The sequence below is a fragment of the Schistocerca serialis genome, chromosome 1 (genome assembly GCF_023864345.2).
Source record: "Schistocerca serialis cubense isolate TAMUIC-IGC-003099 chromosome 1, iqSchSeri2.2, whole genome shotgun sequence".
Taxonomy (NCBI): Eukaryota; Metazoa; Arthropoda; class Insecta; order Orthoptera; family Acrididae; genus Schistocerca; species Schistocerca serialis.
The window spans coordinates 684,365,163-684,388,464 of NC_064638.1; the positions used below are offsets into that span (position 1 = coordinate 684,365,163).

General features: G+C 41.4%; 1 protein-coding gene across 2 annotated transcripts in view; it reads right to left on the reverse strand.

Annotated features, from left to right (window-relative positions):
- The window catches only part of LOC126480396 (prolargin-like), a 119,645-nt gene that overhangs the window by 41,221 nt on the left and 55,122 nt on the right, over positions 1-23,302 (reverse strand). Inside the window, exons 3-4 of one of the 2 annotated variants that reach the window (XM_050103861.1) lie at positions 14,415-14,558; positions 3,115-3,201 (exon numbers count right to left, since the gene is read on the reverse strand). In XM_050103861.1, the coding sequence (XP_049959818.1) occupies positions 3,115-3,201; positions 14,415-14,558 (231 nt within the window). The remainder of the gene's footprint in view (positions 1-3,114; positions 3,202-14,414; positions 14,559-23,302) is intronic. The other variant, XM_050103862.1, reaches the window with a different exon arrangement.

The following is a 23,302-nucleotide window of genomic DNA, read 5'->3' on the forward strand; positions in this document are numbered from 1 at the left end:
AGCAGGTACTGAAAGAGAGGGGGGCTCCAAAATATTATTGTTGTGCCACCTTGATTGTTTTCCGGTAGTTGGTTTTGTTCGTCGCCTGTCGTGACTGGGTCTCTACTCCGTGACAACGGATAACCATGAAGATGGGTGGCGGCAGTCGTCATCTCTATGAAAATTGTACGCATTCTTATTTATTTCAACTGCTACATAGATGTTATTACTACAAATATTACTTTCGCTGAATAGCACTCGTTTGTGATTCAAGTTCATAATCTGGTCATAGCATTGTTGGTGATCCGTTAGCTCTGCGCGGCTTTCGTCCTTTTCAACCGCTTTTTTTTATTAACCTTCCACTTTAGCCGATACATACTTAGCCACAACAGGTTAGCTCCAGTTTGGAAGGCGTTTTCTGTCCTGTGTTGACTGAAGACTGTACTCCCTATACCATTCCTCCAACGCATTCTGCATATGCGACCGGTTACTCCAGAAATAATCTGTAACCTTACAAAAAGTGAGGGAGGTCCTCGTTCTCTTCTTTGCATTATTACTTTTAGCGTCTCCCTATTTACGATAAGGTTATCATAGCCGTTAACCATCAATGTTTGCCTAAGGAAAATTACCTCTGATGGCTACCTCGTACTGTCACTAATGCGGAATGCAGGCGAAGATAGCGTCCTCGGAGCGACTTGCTTCTGGGCTGGATGGTGGTGTAAAGAGGCGTCTAAACACCTGTTTGTATTGACAGGCTTCATATACTCTCTATGCCCTAGGGTACTGTCAGATCTTCTGCACATCAGCACATCTAGGAAGAGGAGAACGCCTTCACTTTCCGTTACCATGGTGAAGTCGATTTTTGGATGAATGCTGCTAATAAAATCATGAATTCATGTAATTCTTCTCTGTTGTCACTGTGCAACAAATTTGTCTTCCACCTAGACTTATTTAGTTCCGCGTCGCTTAAAGCTATCTGTTTGATGTGCTCCATTGAAATATCAGCTGTAAAGATGAGGACAAAGCCAATCCGTCACAGTGTTCTTTAAATACCCCTTTACCCACAGTCCAGTCACATTAATATGACAACCTATCAAAAGCTTGAATACTCACCTTTTTTAGTTCGGGCGCCTGTGAGACGTGCAGGAAGAGAATGGCGTCCTGAAAGGTATCGACTGGAAAATGAAGCCGTGCCGACTGCAGTGTCATGACCATCTGCGCTAGGTGCCCTTCGAATTACGCACATACACTGCGGGCCCTGTGACACGTTGCACTTTCCTGCTGGTGGACGCCATCGTGCCGAGGCTGCATGTAGGGCTGGACATGGTCCACAAGAATAGATGCGTACTTGTGGTGATCGAGTGTGCCTTCCAGAATGTCAAGATCACCCAGGGAATGGCGCGAAAACATTCCACAGACCATAACGCTCCTTTGATTGTTGCAGGGTGTTTGATTTGAAACATTTCGCGCTGTACACGCCAACGGCCATCTGTCCGACGGAGCGTAAAACCTGACTGATCTGAAAAGGCCACCTCACGCCACTCAGTGAACGTCCAGTTACGATATTGGGGCGCCAGTTCCAGCCTTCGTCGCCGACGAACAGGACTCAGGTGTATGAACCAGGCACCAGCTGCAGAGGCCCAATAACCGGCAACGCTCTCCGAATGGTCGTTGAGGAGACGCTATTGGCAGCCCCCTGGATCATCTGGCTGGTCAGTTGCATATCAGTTGCCCGTCTGTTCTATAAACATCTCCGCAGCCATCATTCGCTACTGTTATCTATTGTGATAAAATAAAACACCTACAGGCGTCCTCATGATTTTATTTATTTTGGTGCAACCAGTTCCGGCGCTTCAATGCGCCATCTTGAGGCTGTAGTTGATGCGGAAGGGGTTGACACGATCCATATATATATATATATATATATATATATATATATATATATATATATATATATATATATATATATATAGCGCATCAGTCGCCAGTCTAACTGGATACGTATATTTATCTGGAAACTTAGGGGTCAGCGCTCTAACAGTCAACTGCAAACTGAATCAGGGTGTAGTTGATGCGAAAGTGGTTGACACGATCCCTATATACATCGCATCGTCGTCTCAGGAACTCAGCTGGCAGTTGGTGGTTAGAATGCTGACACCTAAGTTTTCAGACAATCTGCGTATGCACTTATGGTGGCCACTAATGGATCGTGTCAATCCCTTCCGCATCAACTACAGCCTGAAGATGGCGCATTGAAGCGCCGAAACTGGTTGCAACAAAATAAACAAAAGCATAGGGACAGCTGTAGGCATTTTATTTTCTCACGCTAATAAACGGCCCTCGTCCCAACTTACATCCTGTCACAACTGTTATCTATGGTCCTTGGTTCACCACAGCTTCCTTAGTGCAAGTTTTTCCGTAGCGCCATTTTGCCATGCACGGTATAGTTTAATCACAGCGGCACCGGGTTTCCCAACTTAACCGTTTTGGAACTGCTCCTATCCTTGAGAAAGCCAATGATCACTTTCTTCTGGACGTCAGATAAATCTCTCCGTTTCTGCATTACGACAACGACTGCACTCTTTTCTGCGTCCCCCTGACAAGCTTTCAATAACCTGCACTGCTAGTGCTGCCACATGCCGTCTGTAAGTGGCTATTACACTTTGACTTCGCACATGGATGGTAGCCACATTAATGCGACTGAACTGTGTATTTAAAACAGCTCGACAAAATGTCGACCACATCACATGAACCTGTCAGTGGTGCTCGCGTTCATCATTTAGAGAAAGTTGAACACGTGTTTAACTTAGTCCTCCATATTACAAATACTGTGGGTATTATTTTTTCACTATAGGCCTGTTTATGACAACTCTATACAGCTAACGACTTCTGTAGAATCCTCCTGTAATAACTGCAGAAGTATTAAGCGAAGAAATTTAACTGCCCTAGCTACAGCAGTTACAGGATTTATAGCTAACTGCCGCTGCATTCAAGCAATATCACAAAGAATATCCAACTGTGTGCCTCTTGCAATTCATCTGCTAGCGGCGTTGTATTTCCATTTCATAATGTAATCTTGAATACAATTTGTCCTACAGTATCGTAAATTAAATCTGTATGAATACGTAGTATTACCTGCAGGAAGAGCTCGGTGAGGTGGCTTGTTTTTTCCAGAAAAGCATGCGGTACCTCCATCAGCTTATTGTGGCTCAAATCCAGCTCCTGTTAGGAGACAACAGTTAACAATATTAGCAACAGTATTTTACATGTTAAGACATGTATGGTGCCTGTTACTTTGACGCAATGCACAGAAAAACATATTATAGAATTTTATAATGTAGTACTCTGCAAAACAAATGCACCTGGTGCTGAAAGATTACTGTAATTCCAATTCGTACACAAGCATCCTCTACAGACGTGACACATGATTCGTGGAATGTAATGCTTTACATGACAAGGACTAGTTAAGATAACATTGGTTTCAAGAATGTTGAATCTAGTTTAGCCATGCGAGGGTCCTAATGTCACGGCCTAAATAATTTCTAGGCTGGTGATTTATGCATTTACATATATTTATATTTTCACAATTTAAAATACTTAAGGTGAAAGATAATGTTGCGAAAGAGGTAACCTTAAATAAAGGAGATTCCTGCAGAGGTTGAATTTTGTTTATTGTCTCCTTGACTTCCGGAAAGCGTTCCACACTGTCTTACTGCCTCCTAGTGAAAAAAATACGCGCGTATGGAATACCACACCAGGTTTTTCTTTCGAATGATGAGGTCCTAGCATATAGAATGCAGTATGTCGTTCTTAACGTGGCTTCTTGTTATCGGCAGAAGGCCTGTGAGCGTGGAGGAGGATGCAATGTTTGTTGTCAGATGCCGAACCTGCCCTGTGATCTCTGTTCTGCAATACATTGCTGGGCAAAGCTCCGTAAGAAATTCAACATTGGCACACTTTCACAGCAGAATAACGGACTGAGGGGTAAATTGTTCCTTTGTTCATCTTCGCCATTCTGCATATGTAGGCTTCAAGCTTAGTAGACATTCTCCGTTAAGTGGTGAATGCTGAAACGCCCGTTGCGTCTCATTCCGCCCACGTTCTGTACCGGCGATAAGCGCCGATATTATACGGTTTACTACTATTGGTAGAATACGTTGAAGCATGGTCAGTCTCGCTGGTATTCCGATACAGCTCTGCAAGAACGATTTAATGATATGTATTTTGGTTCGCCTCTGTATGCTTTATTTTTTTTTTTTTTTTGGAGGAAACCTTCCTTTTTAAAATCATCATGTACAATGCAAATTACTACAAGATTCGGGGTACACCAAACACAGCAGTTTTTGGAATTGTGTTGTATCACTTCTAATTGAACCTACTGAGTGGTTGCTATAAAATTAGCCTGATGGACTGAGCTCAACAAATACGACTTGTATTAGGCTTTTAACTGATTGAGTCACGAAATTCTTGTACATAAGTTCAAGTATTTTCGTATGAGTGGACAAGTGCACAAATTCTGTAGGTCACATATAACTGGATGAATGTAGAAAGTTGAAATTAACAGTAAAGATGGTCTGCAAAAACGGGGAGAGCCCTCTAGTTTAGCAAGTGTCAAGAATGGTGTCCCACAGGATTCAGTCTTGGGTCCTTTATTGTTCATAATATATGTTAGTGATTTGCCACTCTATATTCAAAGCTAGTGCTTTTTGCTGATGATACAAGAATAGTAATCATACTGAACGAACGAGAATTAGCTGAGGGAATAGTAAATAATGGCTTTAAGAAAGTTACTAAGTGGTTCTCTACAAATGAACTCTCACTAAATCTTGCGAAAACACAGCATATACAGTACTGTACAGTAAATGACATAACACAATTGATAAATATAGACTCTGAACAGAAGTCTGTCGCTAAGGCGGAATATTCAAAATTTCTGGGAGTGTGCACTGATGAGGAGTTGAATTGGGAGAAACACTTTGTTGATCTGATACAGCGTTTAGGTTTGGCTACTTACACTATTAGGATTATTGTAAATTTTGGTAATAAGCTTACCAGTAGATTAGCCTACTATCCCTATATTCATTCACTGCTTTCATATGACATAATATTTTGGGGTAATTCATCGTTAAGAGAAAAATTATTCTATACACAAAAGTGTGTAATCAGAATAATAGCGTGGGCGTATCCAAGAGCACCCTGCAGACCTTTGTTTAATGAACTCTGGATATTCACAGTACCTTCGCAATACATATATTCGCTTACGAAATTTATTATTAATAACATATCCCAATTCAAAAACAATAGCAAAGTGCATAGCTAGAGCGCCAGAAGAAAGGATTATCCTCACTGTTCTGGGATAAATCTTTGGCACAGAAAGGAATGAATTTTGCTGGCACAAAAATCTTCGGCCATTAACCAAATACCATGAAAAGTCTGAAAGGTAACCAACCAGAATTAAAACACAAATTAAAAGAATTCCTCAATAATAATTCGTTCTACTCAATAGATGACTTTTTAAATTTGAAGTAGTAACTGTAAAAAAAGAAAGAAAAATAACAGTGTACAGAAAACTTGTGTTAAATTCACATGCTCCACATCATTACAAAATGTCTCATTCATTATTTTGCAAGTATTATTGAAATGTAATGTAACGTAATGTAGCATGTAATCAGTCCATGCTAAGAAGGTTTGGTAAGATGGTTGTATAGTTGTTTGTGTGTCTTCGCACCTCTGTCAGATGTCAAACTTAAGGAAATTTAATAAGTGTACTCCATCATAAAAGGAGTGAGTACAATAATAATAATAATAATTTCTGTGGCACAGTAGTTAAAGTATCATGTAATCTGAAAAACTTACTGTATTAAAATTGCTGATCAAATCATAAATTTCACGTTCAATTTATCAAATTTTCAGTCTCTCCATGGCTAACTGATCACATACAGTGGATAGGTAAAATAATGTGAACATTGGGAGTAATGGGATGGTTGTGTTTGATGGTCAACAACGAAGGTCAGGCACGTGTCGCGCTGGACTGTGCGTCTCCAGTACGGACTACGCATCAGTGCATGATGTTTAAGAGTAGTGCACACTTCGTATTTGCATTGATAGGCCGAGGTCGAGAGGTCGAGAGGTCGAGAGTTCCAGAGAGGGCAGATTGTGGGGGCCCGATTAGCTGGAGCATTAGTAACCAAGACAGCCAACTTATTGAATGTTTCAAGAGCAACTGTTTCAAAAGTCATGACAGCTACACAAAGCATGGAAAAAAACGTCGTGTAAACATAACAGTGGGCGCAAATCAAACTAAATGTCAGAGATCGTACACTAACACGAATTGTGTGAAAACAATACAAAACTAGGGTGGCTAAAGTGACTACAGAGCTCAATAGCCATCTTCGTCCGCCGAGAAACCCATAAAGTGAATATTCACGGAGTAGCTGCTATACCGAAACCATTAGTGACGGCAACCAACACAAATAAGCGTAAAACATGGTGTCAGGAGCATAAATGCTGGACGGCTGATCAGTGGAAACACGTCATATGGTTCGACGAGTCAACGCTTTCGTTGTTTCCAACATCAGGCTGGGTGTATGTCTGGAGAACGCCAAAGAAGAGTACGATCCTGTTTGCTTGTTTCCAACGGTTAAGCGTGGAAGTGAAAGTGTGACGGTGTGGGCAACCATATCGTCGTATTCTGCTGGTCCCATTATTACTCTCAAAGGGCGTGTTACATCCAACAATCATGAGAACGTTTTAGATGATCAGGTGCGCCAGTGATGAAAATGTTGTTTCCCATCAATGATGCCATATTTCAGGACGAATAATGCACCAATTCACGCAGCCAGGACAGCACAATCGTGGTATGAGGAGCATGCAACTGAACTGCAGCGTCTTCCCTGGCCAGCACAGTCCACAAACTTCAACGTTATCGAACCCTTGTGGGCAGTGTTGGAGCACAGACTCCGGAGCACCTTTCCGCCTCGCTTAGAAGAGGTTCTGATCGCAGAGTAGCATAAAATTCCCATGCAGACTATACAATCATTATACGTCAGTATTCGAAGAAGAATCGCAGCTGTATTACGGGCAAATACGGGTCCAACCACTTATCAATAAACCATTCCCAAGTAAGTACAGGTATCTACATCATTTTGCCTATCCCCTGTATGTTGTCTTGTGTGTCAATAAAAGTTTCGAGTGTGGTACATTTTATGTCATGTATGGTTGTGTACTATCTGGCTGGTAGTCCATCGTTAGAAATAATTCTGTCCAAAATTAGGTTAAATGATAGATAGTGAACTTTTAAATAATTGTCAGAACAATAATTTTGGCCATTGCCTTTTTGATGAGACCAAAACTTGCTTTCTATGAATGAAAATTAGTAATTGTATGTTAATTTCCTTTACTAGAATGACATTTTAAGATGTGTTTACTTTATATTGCCTGCTCTACTCTCTAGTCTTAAGGTCTTTCTGGTAGGTTTTCTACGTATACTGTCTTGGTGAAAGTCTTCAATAACGTTTATCTGGTATAATCAAAGCGACTTCGTCGAAACTATAAAGGCTCTTGATTATTAAGAAATTTTCAGGGTTGTCTGACGTTATTAAACAATTCTGACTTTTCGAACATAGACTCTTTTGAAGAACACTAGTAACATAAATTTAAAGCTTTCCTGCCACCTGCATCATGTAGAGGGATGTTGATGTCGTTTAGTGTAATTTTAAAGTAAATATATTTAACTGCGAATATTCCTTAATCGAGTTTATTGGAGATGTAATAATCTTACGGCTTTCATTACTTAAAGCCTGCTTTTTATTGAAGATTGTGTGCTTGTTTGTTTGTTTTTTATTGTGTATTTTCTGTGTCTTTCTTGAACTCCGGATCCGAAAAACTGTTAAATAAATGTTATTTGGTGGAATTCTTTTGCACTGAGTTCAGCTCCACTTCCCAACACGCTCCCTGCCGTTTCACCATGGTAAGCATGATTTTTCAAAAAAATGGTTCAAATGGCTCTGAGCACTATGGGACTCAACTTCCGAGGTCATTAGTCCCCTAGAACTTAGAACTAGTTAAACCTAACTAACCTAAGGACATCATACACATCCATGCCCGAGGCTGGATTCGAACCTGCGACCGTAGCGGTCTCGCGGTTCCAGACTGCAGCGCCTAGAACCGCACGGCCACTTCGGCCGGCCATGATTTTTCAATTTATTTTATTTGGATAACGAAAGAATTATTCTATGTTACCGTAAAAACAGACCACAGGTGTCTCATCAAGGCCTAGTGGGTTACCAATTGGGACGCCATCAACTTGCTCAGAAAGTTCGTCGTTCATTGGAAGTGACAAGAAGTAAGGAAGTGTCTAAATATAGCAGTCAAAGTCCTTGTGAAAACATCCTCTATTTAAATCATAACTTTGTTAACTTCAGCATCATAATGAACAAATACACTACGTTGATACTCACAAGTCGTTCGCGCACTATTCACAAGTGGAACGGGATCTAGAAGAAGCGACAGTGGTACTACTGTACAATCAGTCACACACTATAATGTGGCGTGCGGAAAACAGACGTGTATAGTATAATTTAAATCAGCTGCAATCTGACGTTAAAGTCCTCAGTTGTGACGTCATCACGACAATATACAGGCCACCACCATAGCGCTTCACTCGCACTGATGATAGAAAATCGCTTCACGTATAGTACACCTATCTGTACAGACTCTTAGCATATCAGAAATGTTCTCTTAATTTTAATTCAATTCAGAGATACATTAATTTCTTTCAAGCTGGTGAAAATTTCTCGTTCATGAAACGTTACATGTCGAAGGGTCTCTGCAGTGTTTCGTATCGCACTAGGTTTGATATTGTTCAGCCTATCAGGATGGGGTTGGTCTCTTTAGTTTTACGAATTCTGTCGGTGATAAACTCGTAGAAAATATGAAGTCTGAAGTCTAGTCTCATTGTCTCTTACAAAAATCACTTAAAAAACGTGAAATATACGTATGGTACTGACGTCTTCACTGTGCAGTGACTCACTGAGAACTGTCTGTCAGGATGCTTCGCGCGGCGGAAGTGGCCACACAGAAGGTGCCGGCAGCACCACGTTCACACAGGTGTTTTGTGGGAGCGGCCTAGCCGCCAGCTGTCATACGCCAACTACTTTAAATTCAACTACAAATTGTAGGGACACAATATTTTCTTTGTGGACTATTTTACGTGAACATAATTTATTTTATGATAAAAAGAGACTTGCGTAGTGTATAAGCTTAAAATATTGATAACTCTGGATTTTTTTGTATTGCTTCCTTCTCTTGTCTCTTCGTTCATTAGCTGTGCTCCTCTTAGCCCATGTGTACGGATGTATGCATTTATGTAAGTTACTCGTATTTTGAATAATAATAAGTACGATCAAATAGACATGTTCCACCGCTCTTATTTATTTTCTAACATAAACGCTATGGTTTTTTTTTATTTTTTTATTTTTTTAACAGCCTATCATTTGGACGTGTGCCTGTCAGTTTGTTTCACGGTCAGATTTATCCGATTTGGACATGTTTAGCCACCATTTCGGCTATCTCACTGAGATTACTAATAACTGTAGTGGTACATAGAAACCACTCTTCTAGCAAATACGCAGTCTGAAGCACCAGTGCGAATAAGAGTGGTACACCTGAAATGTTAAAAATTCACGGCAGCAAGTAATGAACCAAGCCAGCTACTTCTAAACCACAATGTTTCGTGTTTTTCATTTTACACTTGATCTGGGTTCTCGTTAGACGATGTAGTAAATTTATCGTTCGTACATCTCAGGATTCGCCCGCCACACCCTCCCCGCTCCCCTTGAACCATGGACCTTGCTGTTGGTGAGGAGGCTTGCGTGCCTCAGCGATACACATAGCCGTATCGTTGGTGCAACCACAACGGTGGAGGGGGGAGGGGGGGGAGGTTGCCTGCAGAGCCCAGAAGATGGGCAGCAGCCTTTTCAGTAGATGCAGGAGGAACAGTCTGGATGATTGACGGTCTGGCCTTCTAATATTAACCATAACGGCCTTGCTGTGCTGGTACTGCGAACGGCTGAAAGCAAGGGGAAACTACAGCCGTATTTTTTCCCGAGGGCATGCAGCTTTACTGTATGGTCAAATGATTATGGTTTCCTCTTGGGTAAAATATTCCGGACGTGAAATAGTCCCCAGTCGGGTGTCCTGGCGGGCTCTACACAGGAGGGCGTCGTTATGAGAAGAAACAAAACTGGATTTCTACGGATCGAAGCGTGGAATGTCAGATCCCCTAATTGGGTGGGTAGGTTAGAACATTTAAAAAGGTAAATGGATAAAGTTAGATATAGTGGGAATTAGTGAAGCTCGGTAACAGAAGGAACAAGACTTCTGGACAGGTAAATACAAGGTTATAAGTACAAAATCAAATAGGGATATTGCAGGAGTAAGTTTAATAATGAATAAAAAAAGATGAGCGCGTGTAAGCTACTACGAACAGCATAGTGAACGCATTATTGTAGCCAAGATAGACACGAAGCCCACCACGACCCCAGTAGTACAAGTTTATATGCCAACTAGCTCCGCAGATGATGAAGAGATTGAAGAAATGTATGATGAGATAAAATAGTGAAGGAAATCCAAAATTTAATAGTCATGGGGGACTGGAATTCGGTAGTAAGAAAACGAAGAAAAGGAAAAGTAGTAGGTGAATATGGAATGGAGGTAAGGAATGAAAGAGGAAGCCGCCTGCTAGAATTTTCGCACAAACTTAATCATAGCGAACACTTGATTTAAGCATCATGAAAGAAGGTTGTGTACGTGGAAGAGGCCTGGAGACACCGGAAGGTTTCAGATAGATTATATAATGGCAACACAGAGATTTAGGAACCAGGTTTTAAATTGTAAGACATTTCCAGGGGCAGATGTGGACACTGACCACAATCTATTGCTTATGAACTGTAGATTAAAACTGAAGAAACTGCAAAAAGGTTGGAATTTGAGGAGATGAGACCTGAATAACCTGAAAGAACCAGAGGTTGTAGAGAGTTTCAGAGAGAGCGTTAAGAAACGATTGGAATGAACGGGGGAAGGAAATACAGTGGAGGAAGAACGATTGGCTTTGAGAGATGAAAAAAATGAAGGCAGCAGAGGATCAAGTAGGTAAAAGGATGAGGGCTGCTAGAAACCCGTGGGTAACAGAAGAGGTACTGAATTTAATTACTGAGAGGAGAAAATATAAAAATAAGTAAATGAAGCAGGCAAAAAGGAATACAAACGTCTCAAAAATGAGATCGACAGGAAGTGCAGAATGACTAAGCAGGGACGGCTAGAGGACAAATTAAGTATGTAGAGGCATATATCATTAGGGGTAAGACAAAAAAATGGTTCAAATGGCTCTGAGCACTATGGGACATAGCATCTGTGGTCATCAGTCCCCTAGAACTTAGAACTACTTAAACGTAACTAACCTAAGGACATCACACACATCCATGCCCGAGGCAGGATTCGAACCTGCGACCGTAGCAGTCGCGCGGTTCCAGACTGAGCGAGGGGTAAGACAGATACTGCATACAGGAAAATTATAGAGGCCTTTGTAGAAAGAGAACCACTTGTATGAATATGAAGAGCTCAGATGGAAAACCAGTTCTAAGCAATGAAGGGAAAGCAGAAAGGTGGAAGGAGTATATGGTGGGTCTATACAAGAAAGATGTACTTGAGGGCAATATTAGGGAAATGGGAGAGGACGTAAATGATGATGAAATGAGAGACATGATACTGCGTGAAGAATTTGACAGAGCACTGAAAGACCTAAGTCGAAACAAGGTTCCAGGAGTGAACAACATTACATTAGAACTGCTGACAGCCTTGACAAAACTCTGTCATCTGGTGAGCAAGATGTATGAGACATGTGAAATGCCCTCACCCTTCAAGAAGAATATAACATTTCCAATCCCAAAGAAAGCAGGTGTTGACAGGTGCAAAAATTACCGAACTATCGGCTTAATAAGTCACGGTTGTAAACTACTAACATGAATTCTTTAAAGACGAATGGAAAAACTGATAGAAGCCGACCTCGGGGAAGTTCAGTTTGGACTCCGTAGAAATGTTGGAACGCGTGAGGCAATACTGACCCTACGAATTGTCTTAGAAAATAGGTTAAGGAAAGACAAACCTGCGTTTCTAGCATTTGTAGGCTTAGAGAAAGCTTTTGACAGTGTCAACTAGAATACTCTTTCAAATTCTGAAGGTGGCAGGGGTAAAACACAGGGAGCGAAATACTATTTACAATTTCTACAGAAAGCAGACGGCAATTATAAGAATCGAGGGGCATGAAAGGGAAGCAGTGATTGGGAAGGGAGTGAGACAGGGTTGTAGCCTATGCCCGATGTTATTCAATCTGTATATTCAATTTGCCGATGTCATTGTAATTGTGTCAGTTCTGTCGGAGGCAGCAAAGGATCTGGAAGAGCAGTTGAACATGAACAAAAGCAAAACGAGTGTAATGGACTGTAGCCAAATTAAATCAGGTGATAATGAGAGAATCTAATTATGAGATGAGACACTTATGGTAGTAAAAAAAGTTTTGCTATATGGGAAGCAAAATAACTGATGACGGTCGAAGTAGAGAGGATATAAAATGTAGACTGGCAATGACAAGGAAAGCGTTTCTGAAGAAGAGAAATTTTTCAACGTCGAGTATAGATTTAAATGTCATGAAGAGTTTTCTGAAAGTATTTGTGCGTAGTGTAGCCGTGTATTGAAGTGAAACATGGACGTTGAACAGTTTAGAGAAGAGGAAAATAGCATCTTTCGAAATGTGGTGCTACAGAAGAATGTTGAAAATTAGATGGGAAGATAGTAAATAATGAGAAGGTACTGAACAGAATTGGGGAGAAGAAGAATTTGTGGCACAACTCGACTAGTAGAAGGGATCGGTTGGTAGGACATGTTCTGAGGCATCAAGGGATCACCAATCTCGTATTGGAGGGCAGTGCGGAGGGTAAAAATCGTAGAGGGAGACCAAGAGATGAATACACTAAACAGATTCAGAAGGATGTAAGTTGCAGTAGGTACTGGGAGATGAAGAAGCTTGCACAGGATAGAGTAGCATGGAGAGCTGCATCAGACCAGTCTGTGGACTGAAGATCACAACAACAACATTTTTCGACTGTGTCTTTTGAACCAGATTTCATTTTAGAGAGGATCTTCCTTGAGAAAAGGACAATTTTTATCTTTTATTTGCCAGACATGTATCGTTAAAAGTTTCAACATCATCAGTTGGTTCATATTATCTTTCTGTAAAAGGGAAAAAATGCTCTCCATTACTTATACACATATAAATTTGAGTTTTTAAAACAGGACTACAAATTTTAAAAACAGAGAAATTTTTGCATATATACGTTGCTACCAAGTGCTGTGGTTCTCCTGGATTAACATGTATTTTATTGCACTTGTTTTCTTTCACAGTTTGTCATCTGCAACCACGCAGAACTTAATGTAGAACCGTTATTTACTTCGAAATTTTAAGACCATCCTAAACACTCAAAACCACCCTCTTCACACATACACACGCAAATACACAAAGTGGCAGATACACCTCACAAAGATTCAAAACTGACGTCTAGAAAATATTCAACTGTTCACTTGTCTACCAACTTGTTTCTGCAGTTCGCACACAGTAACTTTATGCATCTCTTCACAGTGTTACTAACGGAAAAACAGAAAAAATAACTGAAACGTATTTCCAGCAGACACACACACATGCAATCTTCCACACAGAATTACGTAATGTTGCGAATAATTTAACATTTGCTAGTCTAAAATTCCTAAATAAATAGCTGTTCTATATTAAGTTCTGTATGGATGCAAATGGCAAACTGTGAAAGAAAATACGTGCAATTAAAAGCGTAAAAATCCAGGAAAACTAGAGCGTGTGGTAGCAAGGTGTACATACAAAGCTTCGTCAGTTTTCCACATTTGTAAATACTGTCTTCAAAACTCAAATTTATAAATGTACAAGTAATGAAAAGTGTTTTTCGTATTTTAATCGAAAGGTAAGAAAAGCCTACTGATGATGGTAACAGTTCAAAGAAACATCTTTGGGGAAAAAAAGAAAATTCTGTTTTGGTCAAGGACCCTCTCCTAAAACAAGTTTGTTTCTAAGTAAACACCGACGGAACAGCTGATCTTTTAGACCCAGCCCCTCCCGCAGGAGTTTCGAGTCCTTCCTCGGGCATGGGTGTGTGTGTTGTTCTTAGCATAAGTTAGTTTGAGTTAGTTGTGTTTAAGTCTAGGGATCGATGACCTAAGCAGTTTGGTCCCTTAGGACTTCACACACATTCGAACATTTTGATCTTTTAGACCGGTTTGTAGGATATAACTTCGATACACGAGGCGGAACGCATTGCCGTTTAGCTACTGTGAACTGCAGCTGGTTTACGTACCCGCAGCGAGGTGGCATTGTGTAGCAGCCGGGGCGGCAGGATGTCCAAATGGTTGCGGGAGGCCTGCAGGCGGCGCAGGCTGGAGGCGGTGGACAGAAGGCGGTCTGGGAGCCGCCGCAGCGCATTGTGGGACACGCTCAGCTCCTGCGGGAGGGCAACCACCACCAGTGTCACCACGTGCAAACTGCTCAGGAGCACTTCATCAAAACATGGTTATCATACCGTCACCGACCTTAAAGCAGATTTCTTCAAGTGTAGACTTGTACAAGAAAATCCTAAAAAGACAAGCATGAGCTAAAGTGGAAGTCGGATAAAACACTGAGGTGACAAAAGTAATGGGATAGCAATATGCGCAACACAGTCGGCGGAAGTATCGTGTACAGAAGGTATAAAAGGTCAGGGCATTGGCGGAGTTGTCATTTGTACTCAGGTGACGCATATGGAAAGCTTTCCGCACGATGGGTCTTAACAAACTTTCAACGCAGAATGGTAGATGCAGTTGGACGCAAGGGATATTTCATTTCAAAAAATAGTCAGTAAAAATTCAATATTCCGAGACCCACAATGCCAAGAGAGTGACAAGAATACCAGATTTCAGAATTACCTCCCACCAAGCACAGTGCAGTGGCCGACGGTCTTCATAGAACGGTGTTATTGTAGAGTTGCCACTGCTAACAGGCAAGCAACACTGCGTGAAACAAATGCAGAAATCCATGTCAAACATGCGACGGACGTGTGATTTAGGAAAGTGGGGCGAAATATGGCGTTAATGGGCTATGACAGGCGACGGCCGACGCGAGTGCTTTTTCGAACAGTACGACATCGCCTACAGATGTCATGGGCTCTTGAGCATATCGATTCGACCTTAACCGACTGAAAAACCGTTCCGTCGTCACATGGCCCCTGATTTCAGTTGATAAGAGCTGATGTTAGGGTTAGATTGTGGTGCAGGCCCTACGAAACCATGTGACCAAGCTATCAGCAACGTATTGCTCAAGCAGGTAGTAGCTCCATAACGGCTGGTTCAAATGGCTCTGAGCACTATGGGACTTAACATCTGTGGTCATCAGTCACCTAGAACCTAGAACTGCTTAAACCGAACTAACCTAAGGACATCACGCACATCCAAGCGCGAGGCAGGATTCGAACCTGCGACCGTAGCGGTCGCGCGGTTCCAGACTGAAGCGCCTAGAACCGCTAGGCCACACCGGCTGGCAGCTCCATAATGATGAGTCTGTCTTTACATGGAGTGGACTGGATCGTCTGGTACAACTGAACACATCATTGACTGGAAATAACCATTTGCAGCTATTCATAACTTCCTGTTCCCACACAAAGATGGATTTTTTATGGACGACCATGTGCCATGTCACCTGGCCATAATTGTTGGTTAGAAAATTATGGAAAATTCGAGTGAATGATTTGGGCACCCAGATCGCCCAACACGAATCCCATCGGGCATTTACGGGACAGTCGAGAGGTCAGTTCGTACACAAAATGCTGCATCGGCAACACTTTCGCAATTATGGATAGCTATAGAAGCAGCACGGCTCAGAATTTCTGCATGGGACTTCCAACGATTTTCTGAGTTCAAACTACGTCGAACTGGTACACCATCCCGGTAAAAAGGAGATCCCACACAACATTAGGAGGTATGTCATGACGTTTGCCACCTCCGTGTAAATCTCTCTCCTCTACTGTTCACTCTATATAATTATATCGAAGAATCAATTACAGGGGAAAAAAATACTGCAAAGTGTGAGACTGAAGTTCGCGGTGAAATGCTATAAATCATAATATTAGCTGATAGGAGTTCAATGAGCTCAGAGTATGCACTAAAAGCGAGACAAAGAAAGATGAAACTAATGAGGAGCAGCGGAAATGAAACTAGTGTAAATCGTAATATCAAAACTACAGGCCACGCAGTAGCTGAAGTGAAGGTATCCTGCTGCTCTGGAAGTAAAAGACGCACGTTGGATGAATTAAACAGGATCTAAGAAGCAGTCACAGGCACTGCTAGAATAAAGTAGGTCTGCTACTGGCAAACATAACGAGCATTTGTGATGTGGTCCTCGCAGAAGGATCATAAAAATAGATGGACTGATAAGATGGGAAATAAGGAGGTCTTCCATAATATCGATGAGGTAAGGAAAATGTGAAAAACAGTAAGCAGAAGACGGACAGGATGATAGGATAGGCGACGAAACTTTTATAATACTAGAGTCCGTCGTAGGGGGAAAAATGCAACAAAGTAAGAAATAGAAATTTGTCCAACAAATAATTCAAGCCGTTCGTGTACAAGCGTTTCACATACTAGACGAAGTTAAAGTGGATTGTGTCTAATCCATGTATAAACTGATGACCTTACGCCTGCCACCCTACGCTCGTACAATAAAAACATAGTAATTTAAAGAAATTTTAATGCACCGTTTAATTTTCAGCTCCAGTAGGACATTGCTTTATTACAGTATCACTTCATTTCAGATTACTGCACATAAATCTTGTAGAACAACCACACAGTGTCTGACGTAGAAGATTTTTACAGTATTAATGTTGTAATTTTGAGTAATGCAGTAATCTTTAATGTATTATATTTTGTTAATATTTTTTACAGATTTCATTATGAATGAATATGATTACGTAATTTAAATGCAATACCTAAAAAAAGAATTATGTAATAGCATGTAGTAAACACGCTGGTCTACTCAGGGCGATTTGTTATTGTGAACAGTCAAAGAGTATACTTGAAACAGGGAACATTCACCAAGTTTATATGGGACTCCCAAAGCCGGATTTCGTAAAACGATTTCCCAAACCCGCTTCTGGGTGAACCCATAAACATTTAAAAACGATTCTGGAAATCCGCTTCTAGCTGCCGGTTTTCCAATTCCGCAATAGATCTTCGCTCCCATTTAAGCACAACCGGTTTTGAAACGTTCTTCGTTGTCAAGTTACGTCTTGTTTTCAGAATATTTGGTTAATATGGACTTATTGTACCGTGAAGGAGAAGCAGAAATATTAGATTGAGCATGAAGCTGTCAACGTGTAACGTTTAAAAGTGAAGAGAAATAATAGTTGTGTTGACTAAATCAGAAACTAGATTAGCTCTTTTCCAGACGCCATATTTAACTGCACAAGCTAATCCACTTCAGACCTTAACAGGTAGACACGAAAGCGAAAAACGCTTTCCGAATTTCGGTTTTCATCTCTCGGAAGACGTGTCGCATGTAAACGTAGCGGTTGCCGCTGGACGACGACGCCAGGGCAGTTGAGCCTGGCGCGACCTGTTGCGCAGTGGAGGCTGACACAAGCGCTCTGTTGTAGTGGTTGCTAGCAGCATATGAAGTAAGTTTCCAAAATAGAAGAACCGTATGTTATGGCCTGGCATAATTACAGCGTTTACTGGGCACAGTGTGCAAAAGCATGAAAAGTGGTAAATATGACAGAAAAGCACTGCGGACCAAAAATTCTTTACTGCAAAGCGAAGCTAAGACGAGCACGTTATCATGTACTGTTAGCGATTCTTATCGCATGCAGCAGCCACTCACTGAAGTAAGACCAGACCAACTTTAATATTTAGAAGTGTATCAAGGCTAGCCAGAGTACTAGTTCCATTTTGTGAATAATTACCAGCTTAATATTAACGGTGTGTTACAAGTGTTTACGAAGTTGGACTCTATCCTGCCCTAACTAATTAAAACCTAGTGTCAATGCTGATGATAAAAATATGATTGCTGATCTAAATTAATTTTGATAATTTGTATAAAAAATTGAAATTTACCGAAAGTTAAAAACTAATTGAGACTGAATAGTTAAGGTTAAGGGACTTTTTTGTTCAGGAAATCTTCACCTAAAAACCAGCATTAATATTCAGATTATGAAAAAGTAATTTCAGCGAGCTTTTAAAGATTGTTGTAGATCAGAATGATTAATTTCTGCTGTCATTTCCAGAATACGTAACAGTGTTATGCAAAAGTCAGTCAGTAGTTATTTAGTGAAAGTTACCCGCTCATAAGAGATATTTTGCTTTACGGAAAATACTCATTTAAGATCAGTTGAGGTGTAGAAGTATGGTTCAAATGGCTCTGAGCACTATGGGACTCAACTGCTGAGGTCATTAGTCCCCTAGAACTTAGAACTAGTTAAACCTAACTAACCGAAGGACATCACAAACATCCATGCCCGAGGCAGGATTCGAACCTGCGACCGTAGCGGTCTTGCGGATCCAGACTGCAGCGCCTTTAACCGCACGGCCACTTCGGCCGGCTGTAGAAGTATTACCAGTAGGCTTACAGTAAGCTGGGTGAAGCTGTTTATTACGCAAACTGAGTGCCAAACAATTAGCAATCAAGTGCGTATGTTTAGCACAGTCTGCTTTACTGATTCCACTATTAGAGTTATTTGCTATTTCTGACAGCGATTTCGAATCTGAATTGTAGTCAGTGTCACTGTGCCCATTTCCGCCTGAATGTCTTGCACTTACTATTGCGTAAATATTTTTCTAAATTGATTAACAACCATACAATTTTGTTCGCAAATACCGTTAGCTAAAAATGTCGTGTGCCTAGGGCCTCCCGTCGGGTAGACCGTTCGCCGGGTGCAAGTGTTTAGATTTGACGCCACTTCGGCGACTTTCGCGTCGATGGGGATGAAATGATGGTAATAGGACAACACAACACCCAGTCCTTGAGCGGCGAAAATCTCCGACCCAGCTGGGCCCTTACGATTGACATTGTGTCGCCCTGACCACTCAGCTATCGGGGCGGACCGCTGTTAGCTGGTGATTGTTTTCTACAAAAAAAAATGTTTCAAATGGCCATTAGCACTATGGGACTTAACTTCTGAGGTCATCAGCCCCCTAGAACTTAGAACTACTTAAACCTAACTAACCTAAGGACATCACACATATCCATGCCCGAGGCAGGATTCGAACCTGCGACCGCAGCGGTCACGCGGTTCCATACTGTAGCGCCTAGAACCGCTCGGCCACCCCGGCCGGTGATCGTTTTCTACAACCATTGCAATCTACAATAAAAAATCTTTAACAGCATTACCTGAGATTTCACCAAATACTATGCCTTTTTTTGTCATTTGTCAAAATTCTTTCGACGTTGCTGCGTAGAAATAGTCGCGCAATAACGATTCGGCTACAGCTTATTCTAATATTTTTTTTCATTTAATTTCTTCTTCGGAACCGACGATTTTTCACCAGATACCAGGGCATCAGGAACACATGTCATCAATTACGTTAATTATTCAAAATTTTAGGTCCGTTATAATCTGAAGACTGTCCAGGGATATCAGAACTAGTCGTACGGTAAAAATAACACTGCTAAATATGAGAACGACTCATGCACAAGGTTCCGCACAAACTTAACTGTATACTAGACGGGATTCGAGAATTCGACGATTTTCGCCTGTTATCGATATTTATACTGGCAAGATATCTACGCTTATATATCCGTACATATTCCGCAAGGCACAATACTGTGCGTGGCGGAGCGTACACTGTACAACCACTAGTCGTTTCCTTTCCTGTTCCAACCGCAAATTGACCGAGGGAAGCAAGACTATCTACAAGCTTCCACACGAGCTCTAATTGCCCTTATCTTATCTTCGTGTTCCTTAGACCAAATGACGCTGGTTGCAGCAGAAGCGTTCTGCAGTCAGATTCAATCCCCGGTTGTCTAAACTTTCTCAGTAGAATATACTGTTCCCTTCCCTCCAGGGATTCCTATTCCAGTTCCCGGAGCATCACCGTAATGCTTGTGTGTTGTTCGAACCTACCAGAAGCAAATCTATCTTACTTCGATATCTTCCTTCAAACCGACCTTCCTTAAATCACAAAAAATCGAACAGTACTCAAGAATCGGTCACATCAGAGTTCTGTGTGGGGTCTCCTTTACAGATGAGCCATATTTCCTAAAATTCACCCAGCAGACCGAAGTTGACCATTCGTCTTCTCCACTATAATGCTTACGTGCTCGTTGCACTTCTTATCCCTTTGTAACGTTACGCCTAGACATTTAAGTGAGCTGTGTCAAATAGAACACTACTAATGCTGTATTCGATCTTTATGGGACTGTTTTTCCTACTCACCTACATCAACTTACAGTTTTCCACATTTATGGTTAGCAACCATTCTGTCATATATTGACGACGTAATGACTTGCACGTTGATGCGCTTAAGACTGTTGGAAGCCATCAAGGGCACTCCAAGCTAGAAAATCAGAGACACAGTGCAGAGAGCAGGCAAAAGTGGTAGAGTTTAGGTTACCGGAGATAAACAGTAAAACTAGCCCGAAGCAAATTGCAGACGCTCTGGGAACCTGTACCAGGTGAGAAGTCTGGCTTCAGAGAATTAACCGGTAACTCTATTCACCGCCTAGACGCTGTTGTAAGGCGTCCCTTTAGAAGACTGCCACGAAAAGGCACGTCTCAGAAGAGGCAGCAAGTTTGATACTTGCTCATTAAAACTACAACTTCAATGAGTTTATACAGGTTAGAGTGATATATATCACTCCCCATCCACAAAAGGACGGAGGGCAGGACCAAGTGACATAAAACACTGTTGTTGCTGACCATAATAGAAGTAGCAGTGATGTTTAGCTTTCAGCTGAACGCAGTTGGTACTAAACTTGTTAATGTAAAATCCAGGAGAGAATCCGAGTAGGAGAGAAGTTTAAATATGGATGGTTAGGGGTGCCCTTGAGGTGCAGAGGGACTCGCCAGATTTGCCGAAGCTTGTAAAGTGCCGGTGGATTGGTGGCTCAGTTGTAGGAACGTTGAAATGATGCACCACGACGATTCTTTAAAAACTCATGTGTTTGTATTCAGAGTGAGTTCTCAGTCAGATCACTGGGGTGCAGACTCCGTGTCGCTCCTGACCAGCCTCGATAAGCTCCGACACGCGTGTTTTTTCTCACATTCAGTGCTGTTCTCACGTTTGTGCTTAACGTGGGTGCTAGTGTTCGCTACTTCTGTTACCACCTGCCCCGTGGCTTCAGAACTGACTTCTGTTGTGCAACCAGTTGCCTCCTATGCTTTTTTCTAATGTTTAGAATTAGCCTTCAGTGTATTAGCTAACCTGATCGCAGATAAACAGTGTTAATGAGATCCCTGAATGACGTGAGTCTCCTGCTGGAAGCATCCTGCCGTGTCCCAGAAACTGTATCTCTCGTTAATGGCCTGTGGCAGTGTTTGGCGCTGATCCAATTCATAGACCCGCCTTCATTGGGAATTGTCTTTCTACATTTGCTCCTCATTGCTCGGAAATTTAAGACTGACAAAAAAAAAACCCTGTCTTCCCTCTATCCCGTGTCAGGACACGACAATTTATCACACCAATTAGAAATTTTGTCCAAGTTAGCTTCTGTCCCCCTACAGTAACTCAACGACGACACCTTCTCGTACACCACAGCATAATCAGCAAGCAGACACATATTGCTTCTTACCTTGTGCATAAGATGGTTTATTTACATAGAGCATAATACCACGCCTACCACACTTCCCTGGGATATCGGTCCTGAGTGTAGAAAGACTTCCGAGAATGTTTTCATTTCAAGTTTTAAGTCTTAAATGGTTTTGTAATTTCGTAATCACTACAGTAAATCATTTATTTTATTAATGTTGGAATTATACCAACATGTTAATGCAACCTGGCAGTATCATTTACGTCACATATTTAGACATTCGCAATCTCACTCGTCAAAACATATGGGGTACTTGTCGTTGACCTACAATCATGAAATTTGGATAGAAGCAGGGCTTCACAGTACAAGTAATGGAAAACACCCCAAAATTGTTAATTACACCCCCAAAGGATCGTAGGCCGTGGTACGTGCCATCGTTTTGAACTTGATACATCTACCCGTTCCTGAGAAAAAAGTGGCGTTAACGTAAGGACAGACAGACAGGGAGGCAGGTGGATAACGAATGACAAAAAATAATATTCTTTGCTTGAAACAGCTACAAACATTATAGGTTTTGGTGAGTGAATTTGCGACTGTCAGAATTTGTGACACAAATAGCCATGTCTTTCGACTGCATAGACATAAAAGCTCAATTATTTTACACCACCAAGGGACCGTACCACCTGACATGAATGTTAACTTGATACCGCTACCCGTTCTTGAGGTAAAATGAGCTTAGCAGAAGGACAGACAGACAGACTGACTGACTGACAACAAAATGATCTTATAACGGTTCGATTTTTACCGACTGATATGTGAAACTCTAAAACCAAAGTGCAACTGCACCTGAAAAATAAAGGATACACTAAAATTGTTTGAAATGTTAATACAGTTGTTCTCTCGCTACGAATACCACGAACTATAGTAAAAAAGTTGTTCATAGAAGGCCGTACAGACATCTAGAGAATGTTCAAACTTTAATGTTTGATAGCCCAAAGACCGCTACACAGACAGGCATACATTTTAAAAATAGTACCCCCCCCCCCCACCCTATTTTTTTTGAGTTATCAGTCATTCCACTGGTTTGTTGCGGCCCGCCACGAATTTATCTCCTGTGCCAACTTCATCACAGAGTAGCATTTGCAACCTACGTCCTCAGTTACTTGCTGGATGTGTTCCAATCTCTGTCTTCCTCTACTTTTTACCCTCTAGAGCTCCCTCTAGTGTCACTGAAGTTATTTCCTGATGTCTTAACAGATGTTAAATCATACTGTCTCTTCTTCTTGTCAGAGTTCTCCATATATTCCTTTCTTCTACGATTCTGCGCAGAATCTCCTCGTTCCTTACTTTATCAGTACACCTAATTTTTTAAATTCGTGTGTAGCTCCACAACGCTTCTGTTCCAATTTTTCTGCAGTCCATGTTTTACTACCATACGATGCTGTGCTCCAGACGCACATTCTGAGAAATTTCTTC